The 13,788-nt window shown below is 36.2% G+C and overlaps 3 protein-coding genes across 3 annotated transcripts; 1 reads left to right on the forward strand and 2 right to left on the reverse strand.

Annotated features, from left to right (window-relative positions):
• Nucleotides 1–203: 203 nt before the first annotated feature.
• LOC129731384 (uncharacterized) lies at nt 204–2,541 on the reverse strand. The gene is made up of 6 exons (XM_055691356.1): nt 2,361–2,541; nt 2,118–2,273; nt 1,703–2,045; nt 1,599–1,649; nt 471–1,542; nt 204–410 (listed from the first exon to the last, which is right to left on the reverse strand). The coding sequence occupies exons 2-6, from the start codon at nt 2,132–2,134 to the stop codon at nt 331–333; spliced, it is 1,563 nt and encodes a 520-aa protein (XP_055547331.1). The 5' UTR covers nt 2,135–2,273; nt 2,361–2,541; the 3' UTR covers nt 204–330.
• A 3,128-nt stretch (nt 2,542–5,669) lies between these two features.
• Nucleotides 5,670–7,144, forward strand: LOC129731385 (abasic site processing protein HMCES). The gene is made up of 2 exons (XM_055691357.1): nt 5,670–5,897; nt 6,211–7,144. Exons 1-2 carry the CDS (start codon nt 5,878–5,880, stop codon nt 7,142–7,144), a joined length of 954 nt encoding a protein of 317 aa, XP_055547332.1. The 5' UTR covers nt 5,670–5,877.
• Nucleotides 7,145–7,146: 2 nt separating this feature from the next.
• Nucleotides 7,147–8,091, reverse strand: LOC129731386 (translation machinery-associated protein 16 homolog). Its single transcript, XM_055691358.1, has 4 exons — nt 7,856–8,091; nt 7,716–7,798; nt 7,521–7,661; nt 7,147–7,460 (listed from the first exon to the last, which is right to left on the reverse strand). Exons 1-4 carry the CDS (start codon nt 7,856–7,858, stop codon nt 7,172–7,174), a joined length of 516 nt encoding a protein of 171 aa, XP_055547333.1. The 5' UTR covers nt 7,859–8,091; the 3' UTR covers nt 7,147–7,171.
• Nucleotides 8,092–13,788: the final 5,697 nt, after the last annotated feature.

Below are 13,788 nucleotides of genomic sequence, written 5' to 3' on the forward strand. Positions count from 1 at the left end.
CCGCAAAATCAGTTGGTGATCCCACAATTAGTTTCTTATGTTAGAAGTTAGGTGCTTGAAAACATTGAAAACAAACTCCTATTTTCATACGAATAATTGTTAAATCAATGGAAGAGTTTTCAATTACAAAAAAAAAATCTAATTTGAACTTTAATTAAGCTATATTATATTTTTCTATATAATAGGGAATACCTTAAACAATCTGATTTTAATACAATTACTTTATTGAATTACTCTTATTTTTTTATTTGAAAGTTCTATCAATTACAGCAATTTGGAAAAAACAATCTGAAAGGAAATCAAACATTTTATTTTATTAACTCAGTTGTACTATATCATATCTTCAATGGATAACACGGCACGATGAGCACAAAAGTAATCCAGCACGTAATTTTTGATGAACTGTTGATCTGGTAAGTAAAAAATTATGTTAGCTGGTGCAACCTTTCATTTTGGAAAATAATACCTACCAGGATATTGGTTTTGAAAGATTATACCGTCGGCGATGTGCTTTGCCAACTTCTTAAAAAGGAACCTATTACCAATGAGGCCGTCATTTAATGGTTTCATTAAAGCTTGCACTACCCATTTAGCAATTCTCTGTCTGCAGCTAGCTACTAGCACATCGTTTAGCTCGATTGATGGACTGTAAGGTCCAAGTTCATCTTCTTCGTGTTCAAAATCACCAAACAGTACAATAAACCTTGCTTGAATCCTTTCATAACGAAAATAATTGTTATCCGCGATATTACTCAGTAAATCACGTAATCTCATTTTTTGCATGTGTAACTCGCATAGCCACAAGCTTTTTTTAAGATCCTCTACGTGTGCTTCAGTATTTTCAAGCACCTTTTTTGGGACAGTAAAACTGTGTTTATCGTTAAGAGATTGCTTTAATCTTGGAGAAGGAAGATGATCATCACGAGAAGCTAACATTCCATCCTTTTTATCTAAATTGGGCGGATCAAACTGCTCGATTTCATTAATAATTGCTTTAATTTGAACTTGGTTTTCACAAGAATCAAAGATGTTTCCATTATCCTCCATTTCAAACATTGCTTCAAGTTCACGCATAATTTGATCATCATTACTGTCATTTCTATCCAAAATTGGTTCTGCGCTGCAAATATTAGAAGTTACAGGTTGAACATCTTCGTATAACTGGTTTGAATTTTCACGTGTAGCCGAAAGTTTGGATTTGCGCTTGTCTATTCTATCTGTTGCTGCTAAACGCCGATCATCTTTATTAATTTTCTTTCTTTGGTCTTTACGCCGTTTTTTGCATGAAAGTGTGTTCGGTTCATTGAAATGTAGTTTTTTCTTGAAATGTCGTATTTTTTCATCAAGAGATGTATCATAAAGAGGAACTTCGCCGTTCACTTCCATAATGGAGGATTCCAAATGGCAAGGGCCTGAGACGCTTGGTTCTGTCTGAACTGCTACACTACATAATTCTTTTTTAACAAACTTTGGTGTAAATTTCATGTTAATTAGATGGGAGTGTAAGTTGAGCTCATTCGTTTCTTTGCGAATTTGTGTTATCTTTAAAAGGACAAAATGATAGTAACATGTAAAACAATTTGATAGCATTAACCTACAATGTTGAGTATGTAGCTGCGATAAAGTGATACAATCATGCAAGACTTAACCTGTGAACAGAAAAATTAAGCATCTTAAGTTTGCAATTTCATTATGAACCTACCGCTTTCAATTCAATACTTTCTGCACAGCGCTTAATCTCAGAAGATGTGAACATCACATTATCAAGTGAGTCTATAGTATCAGACCATGTTTTGTAATTACGTGCTAGTAAATTTTCGAGATAATTTAGGTAATGGTTGCGAACTTTTCCCGTCAAACGATGCGCCGGTAGATCGATGCTATCAATTGTTTCCACCAGTTCAATAGGATCTGCAAGGTGTGCTTCTACTTTCGGGATTTGACAAGGAGCATCATTCATGTAATCGGAGAATACGTTAGACTGCTGGTACCACAAATCGTACGGATCGCATTCCGGTTTGGCACAGTATTGTTTAGAGTTCTTCCTGTGAAAAATAAATAATTAACCTTACACTTATACAACCTTACACCTGCCGGTTGTAGAGTCGATTACGTACCACTTTTGCTTCGACATAATTGCTTCTACTGTGTATTTATTTTTACGTTAATATCATCATTTTATGCACATTTCTGTTTCTCGCAATTGCATAGTGCAATATTAGCAGAAAACCGACAAAAATACACTTCAGCACTTTTGTTTTGATTCGGTTTGCCTATCCCAATGAATTAGTATATGGTGAGGAAGAAGAAGACATATGACTGTATTAGTATTAACAGAAAATGGACAAAATAAAACGTACTTTTAGGTAGGGATACCATCCGTCCTGATTTAGCAGGACATGTCCTGATTTTGAGACCCTTTTTTGACGTCCTGAATTATTTTTCATTATCTAGCATTTGTCCTGCCCAAGTAACCATAAACATTAGGAGATAGCATTTTATTAGCACTAATTCAGCCTTGGTAATGCCAAACATCTTTATATCATGTTTTTGATGTCTAGGACATTATGCTAAACTAGCATTACTGAGAGCAAAATACTGCTTGATGCCTTGTTCAGACTACGCCGGATATCACCTGATATCGCCAGATGATATCGGATATCACCAATGAGCATAAAAGAGAGGTGAGGAGGAGAGTGCACTTTTCTAGTATTAGTAAATGCTTCAAATGTAAACAACTAGAGGAACTCAATGGTAAATCCAAATAGCTACGTCACTATTTGGCATCAACTCTGGGCAGAGGGGCGCGTGCAAGTGCTAGTAAGTTTCCTCCTCACCTCTCCTTTATACTCATTGGGATATCACCTCGAGCCAGAGATGCCAGATATACAGACAAATCTGTATTATACAGACTTTCTGTGTTGCGATACAGACACGCATAAGCCTACAGATTTTATACAGACAATTAGTATAATACAGATATTACACAGATATCTGATATTCTACATAATGGTTTTACCAATATACACAAAAAAAACGAATACAAAAACCAAAAGTCACTGTAGCCGTTGCTGGAAAAAGTGAACTAGGAACTGAACACTTTGCTGAACATATTAATCTTGCGTTTTTGAGAGTAAAATCATGACAACGGGAATCGAGTCAGGCTATCGGGGTTTTTATCGGCCCCGTGGGCACTAATCTGCCTGTTTCGCCCCCAGTAACAAACAGCTGATTGTCTCGATCGATTGCCATGCAGGTTATATTGGTGAAAAGACCGTTTGTTCTATTCGGAGCAATATCCAACGTTGAAGAATTGCTAAAAATGTCCCAAACCTTGAAGGTACTATTTTTATAACCGCGAGACTTCTGCCATCATGTATCAGTTTAGCTACATTACGACGAACGACGATTTTTATCACGGGAAAGACTCTTACTTCTATGTGTTACTTAGATTTAAAAGATAAATTAGTTATCGATTAATCGACCAACTATGATAGACTCGAAAAAGAACAATCAAAACAAGCAATAAAACAAAAGAATCTGACAGGTCGACAAATAATTAGGTATCAATGTATCGGTAACTTTTTTTCGCAGCGGTATACAGACTTATACAGACATTTTTATGGATTATACCGCGGGAATGGCATCGCTGTCAGCTACCATACATTTGACGCGTTACCAACATCACTGGCACTGGCACCCGAAAAATGGGCAGTTTACCCTTATCGTATGTTGATTCGGGCAAACCGGCTGAATGTTGACTGCAATTATTAATAGCATATCAGACAGTTTTGAGCAATTTCTTAAGGTTTTCACATGGTATGTGATATTCTAAGTGATATTTAGTACATTAATTGTGTCCCAAAGCAAAGTGAAGCAAACTGTGACAGCAGAAAAAGTACAAACGGTACAGAAATAGATGTTCGTAACGCATGAAGGCTACCATACCATTCCCTTGGATTATACAGACTTGCCAAAAAAAAGTCTGGCATCTCTGCCTCGAGCGTTCACATTAGAGTGAGCTGATATGATTTGACATTTACTTTGGTAATTGAAAAGAGAAGAAAACAAAAACAGGTGAAAGCTAAAACAAGACAACAAGAGCAATGGGATTAGGATAGAGATGTCAGCGAGTTGGCTCGCACCTGGGAGGTAGAAACGAATACTACACTCAAAACAGAGAACACGCACATGCGTCGTTTTCTAATAGCGTGTAACTATCTTCTTGCTAGAAGCATGCATGACTCAAACGAAGGAATACTGAATGTGCAAATATTACAGACTAATTTTTCGAGTCTGTGTTTCCTTTAATTTGCTTGGGAGTAACTCTAATTTACTCAATGTTACTCCGAAATTTCCAGATGATTCACATCTTCGATTACCTTGAGAATAAGAAAAATATACGAGCGGTGAGACCGAGTAACTTTCATATTTCTATTCGCGGTGGGAAAAAAGGTTTAAGGATGGATTTTCAGAGACACGAGAGTTACTCAGTTTTGCTCTTTATTTTTCAGGTTTCCTCTGAAAAACTCGGAAAACCTCAAATTTACTCACTGTCTTATCCCTTGCCAAAGCCTTAAATCATGAGAAGCAGTTTAATAATCGAAGTACGCTAGCTTGATTATCATGCATTTAGTTCAAAATTGGAGTTGTTGACTAGCGACATACGATTTTACTCGCATATCGTACATTATAATTAACGTCGTAAGTAGTGCGCTGTATAGCGCATCTGATTTGCTAGACAGCGCATTACTTCCGACGTTAAATATAATGTATGGTATGAGAGAAAAATCGAATGTCGCTAGTCGACAACTCCAATTTTCAACTAAATGCATAATATTACTTAAAGCTTATGAAATTTATTATTTTACGTAAAAACAAACCAAAATATTTTGTAAAACGACAATGAATACAAAAACTGTTTGCAATGAATATTTTTTCCTTTTTTCGAGCAACGCGATACCTTTCAGTTATAACAATACTCATCGCAACAAAATGCTTATTTTTCCTTGGTTCAAATTGACAGTCAATGACAGCTCATTCTGGTTCATTTTGACACTCACACAGCTTTATATCCGTTTCTCCCTCCCCCCAGGCTATAATTTAGAGTAAAATTGAAGGAGCGTGTATAGCTTACGAGTAGCAATACTCAGAGGGAGAGATATGCGAAGAGAGTGTTGTGAGCCAAACGAACATGTCAAAATTCGAGCCAAACGAACAAGAAAGGTTACACATTGAAAGGTATTGCAATAAGGTTCAATAAAAATATATTTATTTTTACGCGTTTTTCATGTTTTATTGCTAAAACATGAATTGAGAATGCTCCAAAGTTGCTTCATCACAGTGATTTTTAACTGGTAGTTCACAAACCCTTTGTATGGTCTACAGAATAATGATGAAAGTATATAAAATTAAACATAAACATAAAATTTAACACCTTCACGGTTTTTGTGATGCACTTTATTATTCCCCAGGACTTCCACCGTCACCATCAGTTATACGAGCCGAATAAAATAGTTAGTGAACATTGCGCTTTGAGAAGCGACTTGGCACCTCTGATATGTGAAACCTAGTTGCCAAATTAGCGGTTTTTTTCATCGCTTATCTCTCCCTCTGAGGATCTCTACTTACGAGCAGTTGTTATTAAAAAAAAAAAAACATCTGGCATCTCTGACAACGTTTAACCCGCGCATATACTCTGCTGATGGATTTGAGCTTATAAATGTTATAAATAGTAAAACAAAAATTACAATATTATAAACTGTTACTGTATACGTAAATTATTCGATCTAAACCTTACTCTGCAGAACTAAACGATGTGAGAAACCTAAAGGACTCTTCAGTGTTTTCGCTAAATTGAATTGCAACTATTCAACGATGTGCGGACGAACATGCCTGTAAGTAATTATTTAACAGAAGTTAGTAATAAATACATTTCATAACAAGTCAGATTTTGTAATTTAAACGGATAGCATACTTCTTAAGTCAAAATATTGCGATTTCTTACCTAACTGAACGGTGTTTATCACAAAAAATTAAGGTGAAACTTCATTGAATCCAAAAATGGCCGACTTCGAGTCACCACTTCTCATTGCGTTCCCTATGAAAATTCTATTTTATGTTAATATTAACGGCAACGGCAACCTTCTATCGCATGTACGATACATATATGATGTTAGGAAATACCCATATGTTTTTTATTTCTTGCAGAACTCTCGATCCGAAGGAAATCCAGAGCTGCTGTAAATATAGTCGATCTTCAGAAGCTAAGCCTAAGCTACCAGAATATCGAAATGAATTTAATTGTGGACGAAAATATCAGCCATCATACAACATCGCACCTACAGATCTGAGCCCCGTGATAGTTTCGGCTGTTCATTTCGATGAGCAAGCAGACAGTAGGGAGCAAGTCATCGTTCCTATGATGTGGAGTATGGTGCCAAGTTGGCACAAAGGAGACTACAAAAAGCATGGTCTGACGACGAATAATTGCCGACTTGAAGGATTGGCTATGTCTAAGTTGTACGGCCCTCCACTGAACGCAGGACAAAGGTGTGTTGTTTTGTGTGAAGGGTTCTACGAATGGCAAACGACGAAAAATCTCAAAGCGTCTGATCGACAGGCATTTTTCGTTCACATGCCACAGAATGATCAAGTAAAAATTGAAGATAAGTCAACATGGGATTTAAAAAATGATGGGATTACGCTTTTGAAAATGGCTGGTCTTTTTGATATATGGGTGAACGAACAAGGAGATAAGCTATATAGTTACACTGTTATAACATTTGAGTCCAACGAACGATTCTCTAAGATACATCATCGTATTCCTGCAATTTTGGAAACACAAGAAGAAGTAACTTCGTGGTTGGACTTTCAACATGTTGGAGTTAATCGAGCATTGAACATGTTGAGGCCAAGTGATACTATTCAATGGTACGCAGTTTCGAACCTGGTGAATAACTCTAGAAATAAATCAGAACAGTGCAACAAACCAGTTGATCACAAAGAATCAAAGAACAAGTTAACAACGATCAAAAGCAAAATTATGCAATCTTGGCTCATTCCCAAAAAAAGAATCAATGAAGAGTCTGACCTTGAAAACAAAGCATCTATGGAAGAGCCACCAGAAAAAAAATCGAAGTGATATTTAATAGATAGATTGAGCACGAACTCAACTTATATTGTTAGTTCTTTGCGGCGAAAGTGTTTTACAAGAGATAAAATGTAGCTTCAAGTGTTGAATCGTTTGCGCATTTCCATTCCATTGTTGGAATTGTCGAAATTCCTCCTCGTTGCAGAGGTTCGGTAACTCTAAGCCGCCGCCATTGAAATCGCCAACTTCCTTTTCAAGTGTTATTCTGATGGCAGCCTCACGGGACGCATGTTGATTGTTGCGTTGTTTATTGATTGATTGCACCAACTTAATTTGTTCTAATTCCTCATTGAAACGAGAAAGGTACCTGTTATTAGAAAATAAAATATTGAAAGTACACAGAAATTACTGCATTATTTTAACGTACTCCTCTATCAATCGTTTGTATTCACTATTGCTAAGAGGTTCATTCTTGCCTTCCAAATGATCAGCGAACCATCCTAATTTTTTCCCGATGCTATTCGCTTTGCAGGCATGGCCAATTTTTTTCTTCTCACGTTTGTTAATTCTGTTGAAAAATAAAAGCTTACGATTTTTCAAGCATATGCGAGGATCTACTTACTTTTTAATTTTTCTTGCGAGAGCCAACGTTTTTCGACTTTGTGGATGTTTACATTGAGCAAGTTCCTTTAAAATACGCTTTGGCTATTCGAAAAATATAGGTAAATATAAGCTAAAAATTATTGTAGTAAACGCTGTTACCATTATAACGGTTAATCGAAGATATAAAGCCGGAGTTGGTAATATATATTTACAATCTTAGCTTCTGGTTTTCTCGGAATTGTTTTTCGAACCAAGCACAATAAAATAATCAAATTTGATTATAAACCACAATCTTTGGAACAACAACAAAATCACATGCTTGTGTCAGCGTCTTTAGTTGGTTTACACGCTCCTGAAGATTGACTCTAAACTAGGTAAAATTCTTTCAAATGCGACTAATACTCAAGGATGCCAGGTATTTTTTCTCAATTTCCATGCTCTTTGAAAAATGTTTTTATACATCAAACATAGAGTATTGCTAACAGTAAAAAGTAAAGCAAGAGTTATGAGCAGAGTTGCCAATGTTCCAGTTTAAACTGGATTCTTCCAGTTTTTTTTCAAGTGATCCAGTCAAACAGTTTAATCCCAAAACTTCCAGTTTTTTTGTATATTTGCCAGTTTTATCCAGATTTTTTGGACACTCAAGCTCCGACTGGTTTGGAAATATTTTTAGAACGTAAATTTTGTGGATTGATAAGTCATTGTAGCAATTCTTAACAGCATTTTCAGTATTGTATCTTCTCGCATGAAACACGAGCAAATTAAGGATTGTATTGCATGGTTGAGATAAAAAGACGAGTAAGTTCAGTAAGACGAGTAAGTTATTCTAAAACTAACAAATAGATTTTATCAGATTATGAAGAAAAGAAATAATTGCAATTACATAAAAATAAAAACAATCCATCTCAAAAATATTATATGCAGGCGGCATTCTTCAAATTGATTCCAGTTGCATAGCAGTTCAAAAATTGTTCGTATTCACTGATGTAACGTAAGAAAACGTTGCATCAATTCTTTTGTTAAAAGTTATAGTAAACGATAAAAGCTTTATTTTCTTGGATTTGTGATAAACTGGTTGCGCAATTTCAAATTTTGCTCCTGTAATTTTCAGTCTACAGTTCAGTCTACAATTTCAACAAAATATAAGCCCGAAGTTGCTATATTTAAACTTATATTGTATTCAATAACCATCATAAAGAAGCTCTCTCACAATTTATTTTTTCAGTATTTTGTAAATTTATTTGGAATCCAGTTTTTTTTCAGTTTTTTCTTCAGCATTCTTCCAGTTCAAATTAAATTTTTATTGGCAACTCTGGTTATGAGGCAAACAACCCAAATTTAGTGTGCGTGACTGAGCTGTCAAAAAGCTCTATTGCACGATGACTTCTGAAATAAGAAGAAAAAAGAAAAGTGGTTAAGCACTGTTTAGAATTCCAAGCGAAGTGAAAATCTCACAACAATTATTCATTCTTATTTACGACCGTATCACATTTGTACGAAACTATCGGAGATTTGTAATCTCTTTCTTATCCGAATTAAATTAAACGTTCGAACGCTCCTTATTTAGCTTATTCGAAAATGAGAATAGCATATTCCAATTCGTTCGAATCGGTGATTTCGTACAAATGTCGGATACCGCCGTAAACAAGAATCTGGACGGCTTTATGGACCGATAGGTCTTAGTTACAAAGAAGGAAAAAAAAAGAATCTGGGCGATTACATAGATCGAAACAACTGTCACATATTCAAGAAATAGTCGAAGATCACCACTAAGAACAACAATCTAACGTAATGCTCGCCGTATCGAATTTAATTGTGATAACCATGTTGAGGGCCTCTTATTGAAAACCTTCCAAGGCGAAAATCGTGCTACAACTAGTTTCTCTCATTTCACTAGTCACTTATTCACTTGTAGATAGTCTCGGTGTCAAAATCTGGCCTAAAAAGCCAGTCGTCGTTTGTTCGAATCCTTGTAGGTATATACTGTTAGACCTCTGCCAGGCTGAACGCCAACGCGAGGGATCGGGCGAGATTTTTGCCGTAGGTTAATGAACAGCTCTACTTACGGCCGTTTATTTGCCTACGACAAGAGTCTCGCCCGATCGCTCGCGTTGGCATTCAGCGTGGCGGAGGCCTTAGAGTTTATAGGATCCGTAGCGCCAGCCCCGCAATTGTTTGGTATACTAACGAAGTCTGCGCCGTCAAATTCAAAAACGGAACGTGGCAACCTTGGAAGCTGGGTCGAGTGAGTTCAAAAATTCCATTGGAAAATGGATGGCCTCATCAGCATCTTCGACAGTATCGATTAATGTGCAATAAACTCAAATCACACTGAAATTACATAAGCCACAGCCTAAGTTCACCTTTGATAGTGAATATTAATGCTGGCTATGTCTTCTCCAGAGGGGATTCACTGCTGTCAAATTTCATATATGTGTGCGTTATCGCAGATCAACTCTGGTCCATGACGTTTGTTGGTCCATGACGTTTGTAACTATGAACAATAATGGGGGAAAAATCATTACACAACACATTCATGAAAGTTTTTCGCGGTTTTACGAGTTTTGATTTAAAAACGTTCCGATTCTATAATATTTCACATCGATCAATTTCATTACCAAAAAGAAAGAAAACCAAAACAAACGCCATGTTGCCGAATATGTTGGTTACACGATGTTTGACAGATAGATCCCCCCTGGTCTTCTCATTTTACTTTTTTGTGTAAACAATATCAACATCATCCTTATAGTTGAACATCAGGCTTTATGCATTAATTAACAATTTGGATTAACATTTTCCTCAAGTTATGAATCACTTCCAATGCAGAAAAATAACCCTCACTATACCAAACGTTCGGACGCCTATTTTCGGTTTTGGGGAGTCAACTCTGACCTATTAATCTAGGTAAGGGAGTATTTGAATTTTTTTTTCTTGAATTTGGAAATAGCGTTGGACACCCGTTGTCATTTTCTGAACATAGTTCTCTTTCTAGAAATATCGAAATTATTCAACTATTTTACTCAGTTTTACACAACTTGGTAGAAAGCAGAAATCGCGAAATTGATTTCCAAACAACGTTTCAATATAACGTCCAAGCCTTCTTCTCTATTTTAGTAACCTTTCCAAAAAAAGTAAGTCGTCATGTACGATTTAAAAATTTGCGTCGGTCATGAATATTTGGATAATGGTCGTTATCTCGATATCGAAAATATACATATTGCAGAGCATATATTCGTTTTTCGCAAAATTCTGAAACCGGAAGTCGCCATATTGAATATAAAAAATGTCGTTGGACTTTTGTTTCTAAGTTTCTAAAGGTCATCCTGGTTCCAGAAATACCATTGTTGGGAGGTTAATAAACGTTTTTTACAATTGTGTACAGTTTCCCAGAAATCAAAAGTCGCCATCTTTGTTTTAAAAAAACATTCCGCACTCTAGACACAAAGATGACTGGAACAAGATACCTGACTTCTAGTTTTTTCATACATTTTGCCCACGACACCTTTACAACGGTTAGTGCTGCCATCTGGTGACTTAAATGCGCATGAAAGTGGTTATTAGCAAAATCAATTTATCGTGCATAATCCGCCAGATGCAAATGAAAACTAGATGGCAGCACCGTAGGAGGATATTGAAAATTAGGTGGCCGCACCGAGCAAGGATATTGAAAATTAGATGGCAGAACCATACAAGGATATTAAAAAAAAATGCTTCACCTTTCGCCACCTTGCCGTCATCATCAATTTACCAGTATACAAATTAGTTCGACTTTCGTTCAGGCGCAGCGACAATCGTGTCCGCTGCATACTGCAAGAGTCAGGTATCTTGTACTAGTCATCTTTGCTAGACATCAACTTCTGGCTCTTTTAAAAAGTTCCCATATATGGACACTAAAAGAACTGACTTTCTCATAAATTAAGATCCCCTCCCTTTTTGATAGTTGATCCTCCCTCTTTTCGACATCATGTTGCGGTCCCTTGACATCAACTTCTGGCCATAACCAACTGAGGACATGAAAGTTACTTTTTCAAAAAGTTCCCATAATGCACTAAAAGACCTTACTTTCTTATAAATTAGGGCCCCTCCCTCTTTTCGATATCATGTTCCGGTCTTTTGATATCAATTCGCAGCCTACAGACATGAGCAAAGGCCTGAAAACCATCGTATTCATTCATAAAGTTCCCATAATGCATAAAAAAACTTGATTTTCTGATCAATTAGGACCCCCTCCTCCTTTGGGGGTTGCCCCTTCCTCTTCCCCATATTTTAATGGCCACTTCCTCTGTACAGAGAACGCGTATGCCAAGTTTGGTTGAAATCGGTACAGTCATTCGAGAGTTATGCTGGAACATACATACATACATACAAACTTGTCTCTTATATAAATAACTAGCTGAATGTACCCGGCTTTGCTCGTGTAAAAAGTTCTGCTTTATCTATAATTTTCTATATTTCCATATATTTTTTCCAACCCATCATTTCAAATAATATTTCTATTTTAGTTATAAACTTGCTTATATACCACCTTTTTCGTTGATTAACAATTGATGCGGAGGTATTCCAGCTGGGTCGAATGAGTTCAAAAATTCCGTTGGAAAATGCATTGCCTTATCAGTATTTTCGACGGTATCGATTAACTTACAATAAACTCAAATTACACTGAAATTACATAATCAATAGCCTAAGCTGACCTCTGATAGTTAAAATTATTGCTTGCTATGTCTTCTCGTTTTACTTTTTTTGTGTAAACAATATCAATATCATCCTTATAGTTGAACATCAATATTCATGAATTAATTAACAATTTGAAGATACGGGGACTATCTCCAAATTTTCCTCAAGTTTTGAATAATTTCCAATGCAGAAAAACAACCCTCACTATACTAAACGTTCGGACACCAATTTTCGGTTTTGGGGAGTCAGCTCTGACCTATGAACCTAATATCAGGGAGTATTTGAATATTTTTCTTCTTGAATTTGAAAATAGCGTTGTACACCCGTGGTCATTTTCTGAACATAATCCTCTTTCTACAAATATTGACATTATTTAACCATTTTACTCAGTTTTACACAGCTTGACAGAAAGCAAAAATCGCGGAATTGATTTCAAAACGTTTCAATATTACGTCCAAGCCTTCTTCTGTATTCTAGTAACCTTTCCAAAAAATGTAATCCGCCATGTACGATTGAAAAATTTGCACCGGACATAAATATTTGGATTCTGGACGTCATCTTGCTATCGAAAATATACATATTGCAGAGCATATATTCATGTTTCATAAAATTCTAAAACCGGAAGTCGCCATATTGAATTTTAAAAATGTCGTTGGACTTTTATTTTTTTGTTTCTAAAGGTCATCCTGGTTCCGGAAATACAAATGTTTGGAGGTTTGTAAACGTTTTTTACAGTTGTATACCAAAAGAAACCAAAAGTCGCCATCTTTGTTTTAGAAAAACTTCGGACATCATATTCCGGTCCCTAGACATCAACTTCTGTCCATGACCGACCGAGGGCATGAAAGTTATCGTACCTTTTCAAAAAGTTCCCATAGGGCACTAAAAGACCTGACTTTCTTATCAATTAAGACCCCCTCCCTCTTTGATAGCTGCCCCTTTCTCTTTTCGACATCATGTTCCGGTCTCCAGACATGACCAAAGGCCTGAAAACTATCGCATTCATTCAGAAAGTTCCCATAATGCATGAAAAAAATTCATTTTCTGACCAATTAAGACCCCCTCCTCCTTTGGGGGTTGCTCCTTCCTCTTCCCAATATTTCTATGGCCACTTCCTCTGTATAAAGAACACGTATGCCAAGTTTGGTTAAAATCGGTACAGTCATTCAAGAGTTATGCTGTAACATACATACATACATACAAACAAACCTTTTTTTTTTAAATAAATAGCTGGATTTCAGGAGCTCTTTTCTTATTTGATCGATGCTATTAACCAAATTTTTATTCGGTAATAGTTGAGCTTCAGCAACTTTTCCAAACATATTTTTTGTCCAAAACGCTAGATTGGACTCTCCGTTATCAAATTATGCAAGAAATATGTCAAGAAATCGTTCCAAAAACGGATCAAAGCAGGTTGG

The sequence above is a fragment of the Wyeomyia smithii genome, chromosome 3 (assembly GCF_029784165.1).
Source record: "Wyeomyia smithii strain HCP4-BCI-WySm-NY-G18 chromosome 3, ASM2978416v1, whole genome shotgun sequence".
In the NCBI taxonomy this organism is placed as follows: domain Eukaryota; kingdom Metazoa; phylum Arthropoda; class Insecta; order Diptera; family Culicidae; genus Wyeomyia; species Wyeomyia smithii.